Source organism: Mustela nivalis (assembly GCF_964662115.1).
Source record: "Mustela nivalis genome assembly, chromosome: 2".
Classification (NCBI taxonomy): Eukaryota; Metazoa; Chordata; class Mammalia; order Carnivora; family Mustelidae; genus Mustela; species Mustela nivalis.
This window is the reverse complement of record NC_139021.1, coordinates 181,747,306-181,768,072: the sequence shown is the minus strand read 5'-3', so window position 1 is coordinate 181,768,072 and position 20,767 is coordinate 181,747,306. Positions and strand designations below refer to the sequence as shown.

Sequence of the window (20,767 nt, the reverse complement as noted above, 5' to 3'; positions counted from 1 at the left end):
GACATGACCCCTGGGACCAGGCTAATTGTAACCCGGGCTTTAAGGATGCTGCTTCTGGACATGTAGTCCTGTTTAAATTGGTGCAAATATCTGTCTTCCTCCTTTCTCACACTCAGAGTGCCAAGGAACAGGGTCCTGTGACCGTCTATGCTCTTGGCTCCGGGTATTCTCCATTCCCCAAGCAACTCAGACATTAGTCAGCAAACTGGCCCTGAGCTGAATGCACGGTTCCCGGTTAGAACCCACCTAGTTCTTATGGTCAGCTGCAAAGTCCACCTTTGAGAAGGGACTGTTAAGAACATGAGTTTTTCCACATCTGGTTCCTGCCTGAGAAAGTCAGAGAGAAGGTAGGAAGTATTAACAGGACATTTTTTCCGTGTAAGACGCACCCTCCCTTGGAAGACTCACAAGGATATAAAGGAGCTTACCGCCCCAGGAAGGCGTGAATGGCCCTCACACTTCAGTGTCCTTTAGAATCCTCAGGAGGATGGTCTAGGAATGTAGAGCCCTGGGCTCTGGGAAGGGTGGGATCCAGAAATTTCTGTTTTTAACATGAAATCCAGGTCATTCTGATGCGGTTCTAAAACCCCGATCTGGAGCGTCCAGATGGGTATTTTTCAAAAGCATGAACCAAGGAGGAGATGGAAGTGAAGCCAGAATGACGGGCCTGTGTCGAGAAAGCCAGAGCCAAGGGGCATGGGGAGGGGGAGGGGCGGCACGGTCAGAGAGGAGAGTGGCTGGGCCACTGTGTGCCGGGAACGCTGAGCGATGGAGACGGAACAAAAGGGGCTCTTGTTCGATCCCTGAATTGCCTCATTGATCCTCACCACAGCTGTGTGAAGCACATGAGCCCTATTTTTCCAAAGAGAAAGTTCTGTGAGGCTCGATCCCTGGAGCAGGCTGCATGGGGACGAGGGAGCGGCGGAACGAGGGTCCGTCTCCGACATGTCCTCGTCTTGGGTGTGCTTCCGGCTGGTCTGGGGCCTGGGGAGACACGGGAGCAGCCCTGGTCCTGGCAGCAGCAACTGGGAGCCCAGGGCTGTTCAGGTTGGCTGTAGACAAAGCCATCTGTGCCAGGATCGGGCGGTGAGAGGCATGATACCCCTGTGCTGACTTGTCTCTCCGTCCGCTTCAGGAAGATTTCCTTCCCGTAGTTCTTGCACCAAGCGCCTCCTCCTGGTCCTTGGGTCCCACCTGGGTGCTCACTTCCCACCGTCGGTCCCACGTTGTCCTCCCTCTCCTGCGGAGCGGAAGGATTAAAGCTGACTTACAAGAAATCATCAAGGACCAACTCTGTGCCAGGAACTGCGCTAGGTGCTGGGGACACGGAGGTCCTAAAGGCAGGATTCCTGGCTCTGCTTGTCCTCCGGGGAGGGAGGCCGGCATCCCAGGGAGTGCCAAGTCAGGGCGTCGACACTGAGCTGTAGGCCGAGAAAACTTGGCAAGGCTGCACAGGGAAGGGGACATCTGGACATGTTTTTCATGGAAGGTTGGGAGTTTTCCGTGACTGGGAGGAAAGGTGGGAATATGGGATACACGTGGAGAAGGAGAAGGCATTCCAGGCAGAAGGACTGGCAACTCCTGGGGGGAGGAGTGAGAAAACCATACCTCAGTAGGACCCAGTGGTCTCTAGAATTGCAGCTAACACTTGCAGGGAACCATACCTGAAAGGAGGCAGCCAGGCAGAGAAGAAGTTTCAGAAATTGGGTCTATGGCTAAATATTCATTTGTACCATGAGGCCAGACACAGAACAGTGGACCAAGCAAGTACAGTTGCTGGAAAACAATAAGGTGAACAATTCTCGGAGCTCACTCAGGGCCATGCATCGTTTAAGTTGCTCACCATCCAGAATAGAAAGATCTCACTGAGTAGAGGGTAAATTCAGTAGAGATTCTAGAAGGGTCACGCCTTGGAAAGATGCTAAACAAGGTCTCGAGTAAAGGCTGCTCTAGATCCATCCCATAAGAATTTTAAAAACAATTCTTGAAAGAATCAGGTTCCTCCACAAGCCGTTTAATTGCCTGCCCAAACAATGTTCAACACTCTTTAAAGGATTACAGTGAAATTCAGCAAGCGATAATATAAAATTAAAAAATATCTAACATCCAGACCAAGTTCCCTAGACACTCAAAGGAACAGGAAGGGATGATTCTTAACCAGGAGAAATCATGATTAATAGAACCAGATTTATAAATACAGTGATGATGGAACTAAAAAGCAAGGTTTTTGAAAAAGCTGTTAGAAAACTATGGTTTTCTCTTTAGATTCAGGGGTTTAAGGGAAGATATTACCATGATGGGGAAAGATATGGTTGATATAAAAATGAACCAAATAGAACTTAGAAGAAAGAAAAAGACTCTCTGAGGGGGGAATTTTACAAGATGGGTTTAACAGGAGATGGGATGTTACGGAAGAGAAGGTCAGTGAAATTTCTAAATGGAAGAGAAAAAGAGGAAGAGGAGAGGAAGGGAAGGGGGAGGGGAGAGAGAGTCAGAGAGAGAACCGAACCTGAGTGACCTGCAGGACAACAATATCAACAGATCCAACATACATATAATTAGAATCTCAGAAAGTGGGGAGGGGAGGAGGGTAGAAAATGTTTTGGAGAAATAATAGCTGAAATTTTTCCGAATGTAATGGGACATAAGTCAGAGCATTGTTTGTCAAGTACACGTAAATAGCTTGGCCCAAGCTGTGTTAAATAGTATATATTTCCAGGTTTCCCAATGGTGGTCACTTGGTTATCAATCAGCATTCTCTGGTGCAAGGAATATGTTTGTTTCTTTGTGATCACACTGCATAATTAACTGAGGCAGTTTTTAAATTTCTTTATGGCTGAGATAATATCATTTTAGTGTAGGATTGTTTCAGCTCTGATGGACTAGGAGAAAAGGGGAAAGAAATCTGGCAGAGGCTCTCTGTATGATTTTTCTGTTCCTATAAAACAAATTATATAATTGGCTTAAGGTGACACCTATTTATTATTTCACAGTTTTATAGGTCAGAAATCCCGGTGTGGGGTAGCTGGCCCCTCTGCTGAAGTCTCCAGGCTGAGCCGAGGTGTCACATGAGGCTGTGAGGCTCGGGGCCCTTTTACAGCATCACTGGCGATTGTTCACACTCAGTTCCTTGTGGCTGGGGAATGGGTCCCCATTTTGTAGGTGGCCTTCAACTGGCACTCTCAGCTCCTGGAAACTGTCCTCAGGTCCTTGCCGCGTGACTCCAGTCATAGGCAGTTCGCAACATGTTTGCTTAATTTTTTCATGGCCAAAAGGACAATCTGCTGCTTTGAATCTCTCGGACTTAATTTGGAGAGACACCTGATTAAGCCAGGCCCACCTGGTATCATCTCCCTTTGATGAACTCAACATCAGCTGATTAGCATCCTTAATTATATAGGCAAAACCCTTCTGTCAGAGAATATAACTTAATTGTGGAAGTGAGAGCCCTCACGGGCTCTGCTCACACTGAAAGGAGAGAGAATGTATGGGGCATGTGCACTGAGGGGTGGGAAGCTAGGGAGCTGTCTTAGCATTCTCCTACACTATATTTAAATTTTTGTATCTGTGCAGAAAAGGAAATAGAAGGAGGCCTTGGAATTGTAAGCACATAGTTGGAACCTCTGTCTAGGAGGTCCAGAGGACAGGTGCCCTTAATTGCCTCTAGCTTACCACTATGCCCTCAGCACCAGGTGACCTTTAGGAGCATTGTGGGACGCATGTGTGAGTGGATGCATCCATGGATGAATATGATACACAAAAGTGTGAGATGTGTTTGAGATGAAAATCTGAAGCCGTTATGAGTGATGGTTGCTGACCTTGTGCACGCAAGGGATCTGCCTCTGATTCGATTCCATGCTTGTATCAGGCTCCCTCCAGACTCCCTCCAGCCTCCGTCATTTGCGGTGATCAACAGACAGACCTTGGCTTTAGGTAGCCCAAGTGAAGGTCCAAAATGGAGGTCCCTTGTTTCATTACCCTTTTCATTAATCAAATTCCAAATAGAGACATTATCTAATTTTCCCTCTGGGGTTCTAATTTATATCCCTTCTCCATCCAGGAAGGACTTCAAGACAGCTCCAAAAATAAGTACGTTGGAGAACATCCAGAGTTTAGGAATAATAATTTGTCAAGAGAAACAAATAGGGCTGAAGACAAATGGGGGAATTATTTTCTTAAAGCAGACAACAAATTGCTTGCCATTTTCTATTGAAGACAAGAAGCTTCTTCCCAGCAAAGCAGCCTGCAGCCAGCAGTGAGCTGGTCAGCCCCAAAGAGTTACTCTCTAACAGGACTCAGATCCTCTGATCCAGCCCTCTGGTCACACAGACTTTGTGAAACCCATGATTTTAGCTACAGAGGTGCTCAACTCCTCAGTAATGAGCTCCGGACACTGCTGGCTTCTAGGCACTTGGTTCTGGTTAGTGGCTTTGCTTTGCTCCCTGGAGTCGGAGGACACCTTCTGCGGTGATGGTGAGCTGGGCCCTGTGTGCCAGAGGGATCAGGTCGTGACTGATGGGTATGCAGAGAGGGCCCCAGGAGACGCAGTGTGCTCCCGTGGGCGTTGTTTGTTCCTCACCACTGACGTCCTGTTCAGGGAAGATGCCTCATTGTATCTCCAGGGCCCATGTGCTGCCATGCTAGCTACCAGACACCCAGGAAACAACAGTATGAAGACTTTCTGGGGAAGAGTTCCACAATAAATGGCCACTTTCTCAGTCTTGGCTATGTAGTTCGTGGGGCCCAGTGCCAAAGGAACATGTGGTCCTTACGTTAGGATGTCAGGGAGATATATAGTCATTCAAGGTACTGAAGTGTCTTTTTCCCTCCTTCCACTGTCTTCACTTGATTTGTCCTGGTGGTTTTTAATGTGTTCTTTAATGTTGGCTTAAGTAAAGAAAAATTAAGATCTTAAATTATTATCATGAATTTAACGGTCATCTTTATACTTCATAATGCCATTTTAGCACAAATATAAAAGCATTTAACTCATGTGGAATCACTAAGATGGTGGTTTTTATTGCATTAATCCCATACGTGCCAGTATGTATCTCATTCTCCCTAGAACAATGGAAACACTGCAAAAATCAACTCAAACTTTTATTTCATTCCATGATATAATCTCATTTTTTAAAAAAGATTTTATTTATTTATTTGACAGAGAGAGAGAGATCACAAGTAGGCAGAGAGGCAGGCAGAGAGAGAGGAGGAAGCAGGCTCCCTGCTGAGCAGAGAACCCGATGTGGGGCTCGATCCCAGGACCTTGAGACCATGACCTGAGCTGAAGGCAGAGGCTTAATCCACTGAGCCACCCAGGCACCCCCATGATATAACCTTATTTGACCAACACTCTGTAGCTTCAGTTTCTTGCTGGGCAAGGAAGGGCTGAGAGAAAAAGGGGCTAAGAGAGTCCTTCTCTCCGTCTCCTTCTGAGGTGTCGTGTGCAGCGCATGCGGGTGGCTAACGCAGATGCAACATGAGTAAGAGAGGCTGTGGTTGGGTTGCTCAGTCACACGTGTTCCTAGAAATCCACTGCCTTCTTTCTGCATTTGAAGTAAGTCTGTTTCCAGTAGGGAGCGTGGCCTCTTGGGGCTGTCATCATTCAGCTTATTCGATCCTAGATGTGATTTGCTTACCCTGTATTCCCTTCGAGTCTGTTGAACTTCCATGCATGGTAGGCTCATTAGAATCCCATGAGCGAGGGGCACCTGGGCGCTGCCTGTGACCGGAGCATCAGGGAAATCAGCAAGCACACACCCTGCACCTGTCTTCTGCCCACAGGTGTCCTCCGCTGTCCTCTGGGAGTCCACGTATGACACACAAGTTCAAAGATAAGATTATTTTAAAATCCAGAGTCCATAAATTGGACTTCATCAGCATGAAAACCTTGTGTGCATCAGAGGACATTACCAACACAGCGAAAGGAAGACCACCTACCTGGTGGGCGAACCTGGAGTGTATGAGGCTGAGTGAAAGAAGCCGTCGCAAAAAGACAAGTGTTGACTGACCCCACTTTCACGAAGTCGGTGGAGTAGTGAAATCCACAGAGACAGGAAGTACACTGGTGCTGCCAGAGGCTATGGGGGCAGGGAGAACGGGAAATGAGTGTTTAATGGTACAGGTTTGCAGTTTGTGGGGGTGGAAAGGTTCTGGAGACAGACGGTGGTGATGATCACGCAACATGATGAATGTACTTGGTTTTACTGAGTTATGCACTTAAAATGCTAAGTTTTATGCTACGTATATTTTACCACAATTAAAAGGAATTCAAGATGGCGACCTCAGACCTGCTAGTTCCTCTGAGTACACGCTACCCTGTGCTGCCTGCATCTCGCACCTGTGAAGCTGGTCCTGTGCTAACTTGTGTTTATAAATGCATAAGGTGGGGCGCCTGGGTGGCTCAGTTGGTTGAGTGACTGTCTTCGACTCAAGTCATGATCTTGGAGTCCCGGGATCAAGTCCTGCATGGGGTTCCCTGCTCAGCAGGGAGTCAGCTTCTCCCTCTGACCCTGCTCCTTCTCATGCTCTCTCTTAAAAAAAAATGCATAAGGATGCATAAGGTGATTCTCTTTCACTAGATGATGAGATCTCTGAGGTCAGGGTCCCTGTCTTATTTCTCTCAGTAACTCTGTGTTGAATTGAAACTCTAACCTCCACTGAAGCTTGTTCATGATACATTTAAAAACATGGAGCCTTATGTATAATTTACATACATTAATATTCATACATTTTATAAGTGTACCATTCATTTTGTTTTGACAAATGCATACAGTCATGTAACCAGCACCGAATCACGATATAGGGCATAGCCACGACCCAGAAAATTCCCTGGTGCCCTTTGTACTCAATACCTTCCCCCAGCTCTGCCTCCGGCAGCCACTGAACTGCTTTCTGCCACTTAACTTTTGCCAGGTCTGGCATGTCTTTAACTGAAATCATGCAGTATGCAGTTGCGTGTGTGTGTTTGTGTGTATGTGTGTGTGTGACTTGTAGTAAGTTTCCATTACAACTTTCGGCATCTTAATTAAATGGATCATGTTGTATTGGGACAGCAGAGAGGCGAGGGCTCAGGCCCTGATGCAGGTGCACGTAAAATTTTTATCTTAACTCTACCCTTTCTTAACTCTTACCCGGACTTTGCGTGAACTCTCATCTTCTCCAGGATTAATTGCTTCCTATACAAAGTGGAGTTAATAATAGTCCCCTGCCTTCATCCCGTGCATTTGCAGGGGTTGAAGAAAGTGGTGGACAGAAAGCGCTCAGGACAGAGCTGGGCTTATAGCAATAGCTCAGTAGCACTTAGCTGTTTATCATCCTATCATTGATGCCATCATGAACAAGAATCCCAGGCATGCCGGTTGCTCAACCCTAGCATGGCAATATCATGGTACCTTCCTTCTGGTGTTGCCATGGAGATTGCTTAATGCCTGTGAAGCATTTTGTACAGTGCCTGGCACAAGGTAAGCACTCTCTCGAGTCGCTGTGGATATCATTCTGTTCTGTAGCCATTAAGGACCCAATTCTGCTATTCCTCACTAAGTAAAAGTCATCACCTTCTCTAATTGTGAGATGGTGTGAAAGGGCCCCATTTAGACTGCTTTCTGCCGGTCTAGGTGAAAAACACTGTTGCAAACAGCAGCCACGGGTATGAGATAGTAAGGTCTTTCTCCCACAGGCCCAAGGGAGGAGCTCCACGTGAACAGGGGAGCCAAAGAACAGGAAATACCCTAGTCCCTTTTGTTTGTTTGTGTCTGTTCTATTGAAAGAAGAAAAATGGCAGCGATGGAGTTAAGAGTCAGAGGGTGGAGTGGGCAATCGAATCCTCCCGACTCCCTGAGGTGTTCAGAAGGGAAGTCGGGGTAGTGCTTAAGTAGTTTGGGGCTCTAACTGAGGGAGAGTAGTCAGAGACGGCAAACAGTTCCTGGGGAAAAAGGTTTCTACCTGGTACAAGAAATGGATTCGGCTTCTGGCCTCATCAGCTCACATTTTCGAGTAAGGAAAGAATGTTGCAAATGATAGGAAACATAATAGAACATGCTGAAAGGAATACTTAAGGAAGCAGGGGAAATCTACCTCTTTGATATACAAAATAGTTCAGCTCAATTTGACTTTGTGAGTGGGTAATTAACACGCCCATATTACGGCATTATCCCCCCCCCCCCCATGTTTGCATAGACATCTCCAACCAAGTGCCTCGCCATGGCTGTTCTCATTTATCCCTGCAAACAGACAGGGGCTGAAGTCACCCTAGCGGGAAAACGGAGAGTGAACTCTCCGTGGACCACTTCTCATTAGGCAGCTGGGGGAAGCTGCTTTCCAGGAGTCTCACAAGAGGAGGAATGATCAAAATAATGCATCTTCCTTACAGCCTGTTTTGCCTTATTTCCAAACCAGAACCCCACCACACACCACCCTTGACAGCAAAAGTGAAGGAGAAGCAAGGAGAGAGGGAGGCATCTTCCTGCAGATCCTAACAAGGGAACAGTCCCGCCATTTGCAATCAGATAAGGGATATTATCTCCATAATAAAAGGCAATTGAGAATCTAAATGAAAAATCTAAAGCTTTTCATGCTGATTTATTTTAGATTAGAAAAAGTTAAACCAGATGTAAACATGAAGAGATGAAGCATGAAGAGGGAGCCATGGCAGAATGATACATCTCAGTTTTGCGTTATGCTAGGTGCAGAGCGGTGTTAACCAGAAAATACACTGTTGATCCCTAAACTGCTCTGACGTTAATTACTGTTGCAGAAGAGAATTCCTAAGATTGAGTACAAACGTGCAGAGCTGGCAAAGATCAATCATGCATCCAGATTAGCAACGGAGAGTTTGTTCCAGCCCCCAAAGGCTGCGTTAACCTGGTGGCACTCGATGCTGGAACGTGCCCTGTACGGTGCTGTCTGCCTTCTAGTAAGATCGCCAACACTGGATGCTGAAAAGAAATGGCCCTGGTGTTTTTTGGAGCCCGACAATGTCTGCCATCATCTTAAAGAGAAGACCCAGCCAAAATCCACCCTTGGTCTTTGATCCTTGGGCTATAAACAGATTTGGCATCTCCCCTCTGTTTTCTCTGTAGACCCTGCTTGTGTCCAGCAGAGGCAGAGTGAAGAGGTATTGGAGGCAGGGTGCTGGGTAGACTAGAAGTTCCCGGCTGTTTCCTCTTTTCTCTTCTTTCCTTTCTCTTCATTTGGTCCCTATTTTACTTGCTCAGTGCTTTACAAAGCCCTGATCACCCCTACACACACACACACACACACACACACACACACACACATGCATGAACTACACACCCATGCACATGCACACCCACACCCACACACACGCATGAACTACACACCCATGCACATGCATACACACACACATGCACACACATGTGCTAACATGGGCAATGTTGAGAACAGTGTGTTCTAGTTGGAGAGGGTCCTGGCTCTGGCATTTCGTAGCTCTGTGACCTGAAGCAAATTACTGAATGTCTCCATGCTCCAGGGCCCATATCCATAAAATGCAAAGATACCAACGATCTCCTGGGAACTGGATGAGGGACTAGATATGGAAAACCTGAACCCAGGGATCGGCAAGTTTATTAAATGTCTGTTGTACCAACCCACAATTCTCCACCCAGAACTCTTGGGGCCAAATGTGATTCAACAGTGATTTCTTAATTTTATTTCTGCAGGTAACGCTGCACAACATTTCTAGCGGGATTTGAAGTAGCACCCTGTAATTAAGCTCACTGATGTTTTTGCAATAAAATGTATGAATATTCACACTAAGTGGAATAAATTAATATTATAAATAGCCTCAGGTTAGTTCAGGTAAGGTTTGGCTGTCAGATTAGTTTCCTACAAACTCAGAGAAGAAAAACCTCTCAGAGTTCAGAGCTTTATGAATTTCAGAATTGCAGAGAAGGGATTATGGATCCATATTGAGGACTCAGCTATCTCGAAGGGCGAATTGGTAAACAACAGAACCAGCAAAAACAATAGCATATTTGCTCATTAGGGCCCAGCTATTATGGCCGGACTTGGGAGGATCAAGGAGGAAAACATGAGAGCTGCCTTGGAAAGTGTGTCATCTTCTGTAAATGGATGGTTCTAGTATTACTGTATCCATGATGTTCAGCTCTCGCTGGTGCTCAGCTTCCAGCTCCTGATGGAATCCATAGATCCTTTTGTGGCCAGTGTCGTCCGTGTCCCCGTTGGTGTCAGACAGAGTTTCTGCTGGTAGTGGTGCTGGTAAGTCTGGACCCTGTAAGGATAGCAAGCGGTGAGGTGGCATGGAAGGAATGCCAGCCCAGGGGCCAGGAGGGCTGGTGCTGGGAGTCAGAGCCCCGTTTTCTTGTCTGTGGGCACTGAGGTCTCTCACACTCTCTGGATCTTTGTTTCTTTATGAAATAAGAAGTCTGCGTGTTCTGCCCACCTCTCAGGGGCTTTGGAGAGTCAAAAGGAGGGAATAAGTATAAAAGAGCTTTGCGAGCTGGAACATCCCTTATGAGTGTGAGGGGTCATGTTTCTTTTAACGTCCTTGACCCTCATCTCAGTGTGGTGTTCTCAAGGAGTGTTCTGATCGCCTCATTTCCAGTCTGGTCTCCTTCCACTTGCTTTACTTTAACTGAACATTAAGCACTCACTGGCCTTGTTCAAAAATCACTAAAACTTCCCCGTCACCTAGGAAATAATATCCAAGTTAGCATAGCATTCAAGGCTGCCCGTGACATGTTGTTATGGTCTGTAGCTGTGGAGACCGCGGCTCGGACCGTGAACACTGTTATCATGTTAATGGATGCATTAACACATGTGCTCTGACCTACGGAGCTATTCCCTGGTGTTGGATATTTCAGGAGCCTCTGACGCTTAGCCATTATGAGCCACGCTGCAAAAATGTCTTTGGGGATAGAGCTTTAACTGTGTGTGGGATGGGTAAAAACTCAAGGATTTTAAGCTGGGAGGGACATAACCAGCTTTGCTTTATGGAAACATGGCTGGTGATGAGGTGGAGGCCGGAGGCCGCTGGGCTGAGAATGGGGAGTTGCGTGGTCTGGGCCTTTAGGACGGGGGTGGGGTGGGGAGAGGGAGCTGGAGACCGAATGGAGAGGCATTTCAGGAAGATAACCAACTGGGGTTGTGGATACAGCCACGGAGCGGGCACTGAGGGGGCCACTGGAGAGCACAGTGAGAAGCGTTTCAGGGACACAGATCATAGCGGCTCCGTCTAGATTGTGGTAAACTGAGGACGGATGGGCAGTGAGGACATGGGACGGAGTCAGTGTGGCCACATCTCCTCCAAGACTTGCTGTGAGTGAGAAGGCGAAGGGAGGAAGGTCGCGTGTGTGAGAGGGAGGTTTGGGTTGGTTTGTTTTGTTTTGTTTTTGTGTTTTCGAGGGGAGAGCTGGGGGAGAGGGAGAGGAGAGAGTGAGAGAGAATCTTAAGCAGACCTACGCCTAGCCGTGAGTCCGACGGGGGGCTCGATCTCACAACCCTGAGATCATGACCTGAGTAAAAGTCAGGAATCAGAGGCTTAGCCGCCTGAGCTACCCAGGTGCCCCTGGTTTTGTTTTTGAGAAAGGTTTGGACATAGTTAGAAATGTGAGGAAGGCAGAGTTGAAGACCGAGGACAGGACGAGGATCCTTGAGGGGTGTGACCTCCAAGAAGACAGGAGAGCAGATTCTAAGGGGCGCTGCACAGAATTTATCCCGGAGAAGAGGCTTGCTTTCATTCGTTTGTTCCTTCCTTCCTTCCTTCTGCCATCCCTTTTTTTCCAGTAAATATTTATTGAGAGTTTACAATATATCTGGCCCATACTAGCAGCTAGGAATACATTGGCAAGCACGGCTAAATAATTTTATTCTAAGAGTGGTTAGTACCTAAGACAGAAGCAGACATCAATTATAGGTTCACATGAATTCATGTAGGTACGGTGCTTGCCGCAGGGGTTGGCCAAGCTACTCCTCGGCGCTAAGGGAGAGTCCTGGGGTGAGCCGCGGCTGGTGGGGGTGGGGCAGACCCAGGCTGGAACGAGGCGCTCTGGAGTCCGATTGTAGACTGGAAGCCCAAACCAAAGTTCTCGCCCACATGTACAAGGTACATGTGCTGAAGGACGGGCGTGCTTCTAAAATCTTAAAAAACAGGAAACTGGTTTTGAGATGGGTGTCTACAGATACTCCCATGATCAGGTCATGTGAGCCAAGATCCAGAAGAGGACCAAGGAAACAACATGCTTTGCAGCTGAAACAGCATGTGCAAAGGCCCTGTGGTCAGGGAGAGAGTTTGTATTCAAGGGGCCAAGGGAAGATCTTACAGAGTGTGTGTCTAGAGAGAGGTGTCTGGTAATGCCACAGAGATTCCCTAGTGTAGACCACACAAGGCCCTCTTGTTACTTTGTCCTTGGGGCAAATACTGTTGCTATTCTATAGGAAGCCAGTACAATGAACAACCAGCAGAAAGCAGAGTCAAAGCCAAGTCTTCTCAGGATGTCACTATTGGATTGAGACCTGTATTGATGACAGATTCCTGAATCCGCCGTCACTGGGAATTCTTGGATTGGTGGTACCCCGCTCCAGTGTACAGGGTCAGCCTATACTAGATGATTTCAGGTTTTGTGATGCAGAGGGCTGTGGGGCCTGGTCAGCTTGCTATCCGCTGGCAGTTGCTAGGACCCCAGAGAGAGAGGATGACTCTCGTTCCAAACCAGTGATGTTCAGTATTTGTTACTTGTTAGTTCACCGTGGGGTTGGGGCTCTCTACTAGGACTGTGTGGTCAATCAGAACTTGCTGGATAAAAATTAATCATGAGTTGTCATGTCCCAGGGTAATGAAGTTGCTGAATTTGATAGCATTATTTTAAAAAATGGACATAAATATCTTTCTTAAAAGAGCCAGACAAGGCAACAGCCTAGGAAATGGGAAGCTTAAAATCTTTGCTCAGCCAGAGGGGTCTTCGGCACATCTGTTCCCCCTTCTCCCAAGGTGGGTTCCAGACCCACCTGCTTGATCATGTTTAAAGCAACAGGGAGATGCTGCTTCTGCTGAATTGGGGATTTAAATCATTTCTCATCTTGGCCTCTAATGTTGCTGCACTTTTACTTCCTTCCTGGAAACTTTTCATGGGTTTCCGGTATTCCCTATGACACGTCCATTATAAGAACTCATAGTTCATGTTGCTCCTAGGCAACCACAGAGCAGAGAAGCCCAGGGAGTGGCAGAGAACCGTGCCTGAGTCCCCAGATCTTAGCCCCACCCTGCTCTGGGTCCCACCGCTTTTCTCTGTCCCCAGATCGGCTGCCCACCGGATGCTGGCGATGAGAAGGGCCAGCATGGGAAATGTACAGTGGAAAGCTTAACTCCGCTTGGGACTAAGAAGTTAACTGAGATTCAGAATGGGAGACGGTGCTTGCCGCAGGGGTTGGCCAAGCTACTCCTCGGCGCTAAGGGAGAGTCCTGGGGTGAGCCGCGGCTGGTGGGGGTGGGGCAGACCCAGGCTGGAACGAGGCGCTCTGGAGTCCGATTGTAGACTGGAAGCCCAAACCAAAGTTCTCGCCCACAGCCAGCTGCTTTCAGAATAAACGTACAAAACAAATCTTTGCCTTTTGGCAGAGAATGTCCGCATCATAATCATACTTGCAGAGAGCAGAACACTTTTGTATATATTAATCTTATTTTCATTGGGCCTTGAAGACTAATTCCTGAAATTTGATTGCTTGTGGTTAATCAATTCATCAATATTTATTGAATGTCCAATTTTAGCTCAACACCCATTCAGCATTATGATGGGAGAGAAAAGAAATATTAGATGTGGTCCTTTGCTCTACTGGCAAAATCCACGGCAAAATCCGCATTAGGTGATTATGGTTTTTCTCCCTCCCCTCCTCCTCCTTGTGCATTTTGAAATCGTCAGAAACCTACCCTTTATTCATTTGCAGAGTTAACACGGGAGAAAATGGAAATAAGTCTTCATTAAAACCCGAGTTCTTTCTTAGGAGATGGGAGAGATTCTAGAGACGTTTCTGGATGCTTTAAAAATAATAATGCACATTATTGAAGATTTTATATCTGGCAAATAAAAATATAAAACTGGGAAGGATTCTGTTTATCTTCCAGATCCACAGTCGGCTCTTCTCGTCCCCCAAAGATCATTCTGCTTGGGAAAGAAATGAAGGTCTTTCAAACGCAGGTAACGAGCTGGGCTTGACCGGGTGGCATTCCCATTCAAGCTTTTATTTGCTGTCTCTCTCTTTTATTTTTATTAATAACAAAATGTGCTTTGGAGCCTCATCTCTCCCCACCCCAAGATGATAGCTCAGTGGCTCTGACAAGATTTGAAGCTGATTTGAATTTCTAAACACCCAGGCTTTTAGGTTGGCCGTCTCTGAAAAAGCAAACAATGCAGAAGAAATATCGGTTGCCTCAGGTAGTGCGTTTGGGACCCAAGATTGCTGCAGACGGTGGGGGTTCGGGCCAACGTGGTGCAGGGTTCCGCCAGGAATGAGTAATGGGACAAATACGGAATATTCTCGCAACAGAGCAGCCACAATTTAAGTGTAAGCATCGTCTCTGCGCCTTCATAAATCATTTGTCGGGAAGCTTCAGTTCACAGCCCCTACATGGTTCCCACACCAGCGAGGTGGTTACAGTTCATAACTTTTATTAAGTTTGTTAATATAAGTGGTGTGGAAACAAGCTTGTTTTTCGCGTGTCCGTGAGAGGAATCAGATGGTAGTTTAGGTCCCATTTTCTGATGACACTGTAAAAAGACTGAGCTTAACAGAGTATTTCAATTCAGGGACTCCAGCAAAAACCAAGTTCTAAAAGCATGTTCTCATAGACCAAATTTTATTTTTCATCCTCATCTTATTAATTTGTAAATGTGGTAGGTGACTTGGTTTCTATGAAAAATATCCATGTGTACATGTGCATGCTCGTGTGTGTGTGTGTGTGTGTGTGTGTGTGTGATTATACACATGCATAGCTTCTCTCTTCCGTTACCCCTTACTGCCCGCCCATATCAAAGGTATCAGGGACCTGATAACTCTCCGTAATGGGCACAGTAAGCCCAAGACAAGGCTATGATTTGAAAGAAGCTTTCCTGGAGTTGATCCTTCCTGGAGCCCCAAAGCATGGTTTCTAGCTTATTCTTTAATAGTGTTAAAAATTTTGTTTGGACCCTTTGAAAACCGAGCCCAGAAATTGCTTGTGGTGAGAACATGAGTCCCCTGGCAGGTGTTTCTGGTGGCCTGATGGCAGGCTCGTGAAGCGGGTCTGCTTCACAGTGGGGGTTGGGGACGTTGAGAAGGATGTCGTATTTTCCTCAGAGCACTCAAGGTCGTGGAGAGAACAGTCTGTCCCGGGTGACCTAGGTGTGCACATGTCAGTCTGCTTTTCCTTAGGACGAGCTTAGCTCGAAATGGGCCTAACTGGGCGCTTCTGCGGTGGACGTCCCGCTCACGAGGTATTTAGCCGCTTAATGACTTAGAAACTTCACACGTGCTGGCCCAGGGGCCCCAGGTTAACGTCCGGGCTGCAGGGGAGGTGCCCAACATGCCCGGGCGAGGAGGCGAGGAGGAGATGCAGATGTTCGAGGAGATGCAGATGTTCGAGGAGATGCAGATGTTCGAGGAGATGCAGATGTTCCGGCTTCTCCCTCCTCCCTCCCTCCCTCTCCTCCCCGCTTCCCTTGCCTCGTTTCTTTCTTTTTCTTTCTTTCTTTTTACATCTGTATTTTCCAAGTTTTAATTGTAGAAAGATACTTAAAGGTTGTGATAACTCTCGGGCATTCTCGTATAGGAGACAAGCAGTTGTTAAAGAAAAAATCACTCATAACGCTGATTAAAGAGGGTGAAAGAGAGGGATCTAATTCAGGGAGATCACTACGTGGGGTCTTTGAGGAAGGAAGAGAGTCTGGCCCCGCCTTCGAATATAAGGAAAAGTAGGAATTCGCCGCCAAGGAGCAGGATGGGGGTCCATGGATGGAAAAAGTCTACAAGGTAAGGGGGGGCTCAGTTGGCTTGACAGGTGCGGGAGGAGGAACTTGATCAGATATCAGGGGTGGGGGATTTTTTTTTTTTAAACGAAACCAGCAGGATTCTTTCTAAAAGTGGACTAAATAGGCCAAGGACAGAGCCCAAGGGTGAGGCCTCGTCACATCGAGTTCTCGGAGAAGCCTGACGCTGGGTGGATCAAGGCAAGTGTCCGTCAGAGTCAGGCTCCTGCTTCCCCGGCTGGCCGACACTCCGGGGGGCCGTCCAGGCTCTGTGTGTCTGGCTGCAAGGCCATTCCCATCTGTTAAAGAAAAATGACCCTGTTAACTGGTCTCAAAATGACCAGACTTGGGAGCTACTGCAGGACAGAATCAACCCCAGTGGAGAACTGAGCTCAACTCTGAAGGCAGCCGGGGCAGTCCGGGGTCTGCCGCCGGTCGTTGTGGGGGACTCGGTGCCTACAACATTACCAGGGAGAGCTCGATCGGTGTCAGGGGTGGGGGAAAGTCCTTTAAACTGGCTCAGCGGGGTTCTCTCTAAATCTGGGCTCAGCAGCATTCTTTGCTAAAACTGGACTTGACAGGCCCCCGGAGGCTCAGAGGAGCCTGGCTCAAGTTAGGTCAAGGAGGTCACGTGGACACATTTCTTTTCTGAAAACTGGCCCGAGCAGCCACCTGTGCCCTCGGGGCTCTCTGTGGTCCAGTTTGGTGGCTCAGGGAAGAGCAGGAGTTTGCTTCGGGCATGAGAGTCCCTGCCCCACCGTCCTGAGAGGGGCCCGGCACAAGGTGAAACCTGGATCGGTCTTCTCTGTGGCCTTGGGGCCCCGAGAGAGCAGAGTTTTAGATCAAATTAGGTGTCACAAGGACTAGAAACACACACAAGAGAAACCACGGTTAGGAAACCAGTGAACGTAGTGGAAGGTGCTCCATCAGGTTGCAGAAAGCCCCAGAACCTAGGGGACTCCGTGGGCTCCGGCAGCGAGAATGTGTGGGCCCTCCCCTGGAGCTACCGGAATAGGGCTCGATGCCTCTTGCCTGCGCCTGCCGCTTGTGTCTGTCAAATCACCTTCTCAGGCTCTGTCCTGATTCAGTCACCTCAGGTCAGGAGCCAAGGTCAAATGTTAGAAACGTGGCTTCTGAGGATCTGATCCTCTGCGTACCTGGCTAGCAGGGCAGCTCTTCCAGAAGGAGCCCACGGGCCAGGCAGATGTCAGCTCCCAGAATCTCAAGTCTGGGAAGGGCCAGTGGGTCCTTTTGTCCAAGTTCTTCCCGATGTTGGAAGCCCTCCTACTCTTTCCCATGCAGAAGCGGGGTCGTCTCTGCAGAGGAGGCTGACCCCATACAACCCCACGGAAGAGGGGCTTACTTTCTGAAGGAGGCTCAGGATCTGCTCCCACTGCTAGAATTTTTAGAAAGCCTTTGAATTGTGTTGAGCTAAAATAAAATAAGTTATTTATTTGTTTTCAATCTGTACTGAGAAGCCAGAGAGGACTCAGTAAATACTGAGTTCCTAGAATGCACGACCTGACCCACGTTCTAGGACGTCTCCTCGGTGTGCCGGTCCAGGCAGGAGGTGATGAGGGTTTTGTCCAGTGCAGGAGCGGGGGTGTTGGATCACTGGCGCGCTGGGGAAGTGACAGAACATTTGCAGTAAGGGGAGGTTGAAAGATGTTTCCGGGCAGAGAGTGCTGGCATTCGTGGGGTAGGGAATTCAGGGTCCAGGAGGTTCATAGAGTCGGGGTGGGGTGCTCGTGGGGGGATCCTGAATTTGTGGGGTTTGCATCCTCTCCTCGTGAGAGGCCACCTGCCTTAGATGGCCAGGAAACATTTGGCAATTTCATGTTGTGATCTGAAGACGGGTTAGGGTTGAAGAGCCTGATGCGACCATTATTTCCAGGCAGGGTGTGAGAAGCCCTGAGAACAGCTGGGATTAATACAAACGAAATTGTGTGAGCGGGGTGGACAGAGGACGAAGCTTCAAAACCTGCGGAGCCCACGTGTGTGGGGTGGCGGCTGGGGGGTGGCGGCGGGGGACAGGGACGAGCAGCGCTGTCCTGGGACACACTGGTGTTGGGGGTTTGTTTTCTAAGGTGAGGTACTCCGTGCACGGCCGACTTTGTCCTCACTTCGCTTTGTCGCTTTGTCCTCACTTTATCTTTAGAGAAGTCTCTCTACTTGCTCAGGTCTAATTTTGCTCTCCGGTAACCGTGGTTCTGGGCGCCGCATCTCTACCGGCCACTCTAGCACTCAGCAGTGTGGGGGGTACGCCCCTGTTGCAGAAGCTTAGGTCAGGGGAGTATCTGGTGCAAACAGGGCTGAAGTGCTCATGCACGAAATAGGAAAGGAACATCGTCTCCGGAGTTTCCTGTTTGCTTCCTTCACCTGCACGCTGCAACTACCCACGGTTTCTGACATTGGAAATTCCAAGAGTGGGAAGGGCAGGGAGCCGAGTTTTTAATGGTAAAATCGTCCCATTGGCAAGACCTTTGGCATCTGGTTGGCCTGTGTGAAACTTCAGATTGCAGTGATTAATAGGATCCAAACACCAAAAGAGAACAAAAATGCAGGAGGGGCGACGGTGTCTGCCCAAACTCACATCTGTTTTCAAAATCGGAGGAAGGTAGGAAGTCGCTTTGAAATTTCCCTTCTGTATGTTATAAAAAGATTCCTTTCACTGGTTCCCCCATCACTGAGCTACCTGTCTGCAGACAAGGCTGCTTAATCTAAGGACTGAGCAACGGTTGAAGGTCCAGGTGCTTCTTTAAGCCATTGCTGGGGCATCCTTTACGGGAAATGTATGGAAGGGTAATTGATGAAGGTCACCGGGAAATTTTAATTACTAATTCACTTGGCTTAGGAAGGAAGGTGGGACAGCATAAAATTTTCTTCCTCCTGATCAATTAAGCCCGACCTTTATAACTGGCAGTTTTTAAAGGGTGGGTCTTTGATTGATGAGTGGGATGGAGTCATTATATTTCACTTAAAACTCGAGGGTCACTGTTTCTCTTTTCCAGCTTTTATAAGAGCAGTGATTTGCTCCCTTCATAACCATACCTTTTCACATTCATTAGCATCGAGTCAAACAGCTCCCGACACAACACATACCCTTGACTATCTCTCAAGGAAGGGTTGGTCTGTTACCCCTTAAAAACCACCTTGAGAGGTTGTGAGTTGTATTTTGTTTCTCTTTGCAATCTGTAATTGCAGTTTCTCTATGAACAAAGTCTAGCGAGGATACCATATTTATGTTTTACCTGAAAAATCTGGTTTTTATTCAGGCTCTAATTGTTGAGGCAGAAACATGTGTTTTTTGGTTTTTTTGTTTGTTTGTTTTGTTTTAAATGCAGGAGGCGTTTTGATCATGTTGTATCACCGTCTGCCTCATTCTTACAGATCCCTCCCGGCCTGTGAGGAGAAGTCATCTAGGGGACAGGGTCTAGGAGTAGCTTTAATCAGGGTAACTTCTCTGCTTAGAAATCACACCAGTTCTCAGAGGGCACAGCATTTGGTGCCACTCCACATCCAACCCTACACTTGCCCATCACTCTCCTTGCCTATGGGGACTCTTCTGAAACCACCTTCTAGATCTTTTGAGTGTGAACATCCTTCCTTTTGTCAGATGCGTTCCCTGATGCAACTAGCCCATCCTTGGTGCTTACGGCTTTGTTTGTCCCAGAATTAGAGTCCTTCCTGCATTGCCTTGTTTCCCTTGTAGATTTGTCTCATCAAGACTGTTGGTTTGGAGGGCAGGGGCCTTGTTTCACTCTATGTTCCCAAGGTCAGGGACCAGCACACACAAGTTCTTCCCTGGCTTGCACAGGATTCTTTGTCTGAAGGACCCATGTGGAGCCAGTTCTATCTCCAGGGACCTTCCTTGAGTTTCCCAGGAGAGCGTGCAGAGCAGCCTGGGAATTGGATCTTGTGACAGCAGTTGAGAGCCTGTGAAGGGAAGCAACTGCCTTTGGGTTTCTCTAAGACTCTTTCAAGTGCTTTTCCTGTTCTGCTACTCAGCCTCCCTCCACCGAGGTGGCTCCTACCTGGGCTGCTTGGTGCCCACTCTGCCCAGGGCCCAGGTGGGACAAGGCAGCATCGCTTCTCTGACCACCCACGAAGAAAGGACATTTATTCCTGTTTTTCTGCGAAAGAGGAAAGGGACACATTGGGGTCTGTTGTGCCGACTTGTGTAGAACATCATTGGGGCAAATAGAGACCACGTGGCTTTGTCACAGGGCTGTGTCACAGTTCCCTGCTTGCTCCGGATGGAGAACCATTATGCTCCAGCCCCTTCCTGAATTCTGCCTGCGGCCGCTGGGTCTTGGCCTCCGTTTTGTTGTGATCACCTGTACATCGTGCCGGAAGCAACTTTCCCCCGACATGAATTTCTGCCTCTGCCCCATCTTTACCCATCACCTGGTCGTAAGCCAACTTAGAAATGATTGGGGGCGCCTGGGGGGCTCAGTGGGTGAAGCCGCTGCCTTCGGCTCAGGCCATGATCTCAGGGTCCTGGGATCGAGTCCCGCATCGGGCTCTCCGCTCTGCGGGGATCCTGCTGGCCTCTCTCTCTCTCTCTCTGCCTGCCTCTCTGCCTGCTCGTGATCTCTGTCTGTCAAATAAAAACAAATCTTTAAAAAAAATAATTGGTAAAATAATGGGCTAAGCAAAGAGCTCGGCTGAAGATTTGCCCGTCTGGGTAGCTCTGTGCCAGAAAGACGTGCACCTGGCCAGAGTTCACGGTCTCCTCTCCAAGGCCTAGAAGCTTAGTCATTGCCTCTTGGGTACCGAGAAGCAAGAGG

The 20,767-nt window shown here is 48.0% G+C and overlaps 1 protein-coding gene across 2 annotated transcripts in view; it reads left to right on the top strand.

The window, feature by feature from the left end:
* LOC309859955 ((E2-independent) E3 ubiquitin-conjugating enzyme FATS) overlaps positions 1 to 20,767 on the top strand; it is a 202,820-nt gene that overhangs the window by 5,982 nt on the left and 176,071 nt on the right. For both annotated transcript variants that reach the window (XM_082721261.1, XM_082721262.1), the window contains exon 2: positions 14,099 to 14,171. In XM_082721261.1, coding sequence (XP_082577387.1) covers positions 14,099 to 14,171 — 73 coding nt within the window. The remainder of the gene's footprint in view (positions 1 to 14,098; positions 14,172 to 20,767) is intronic.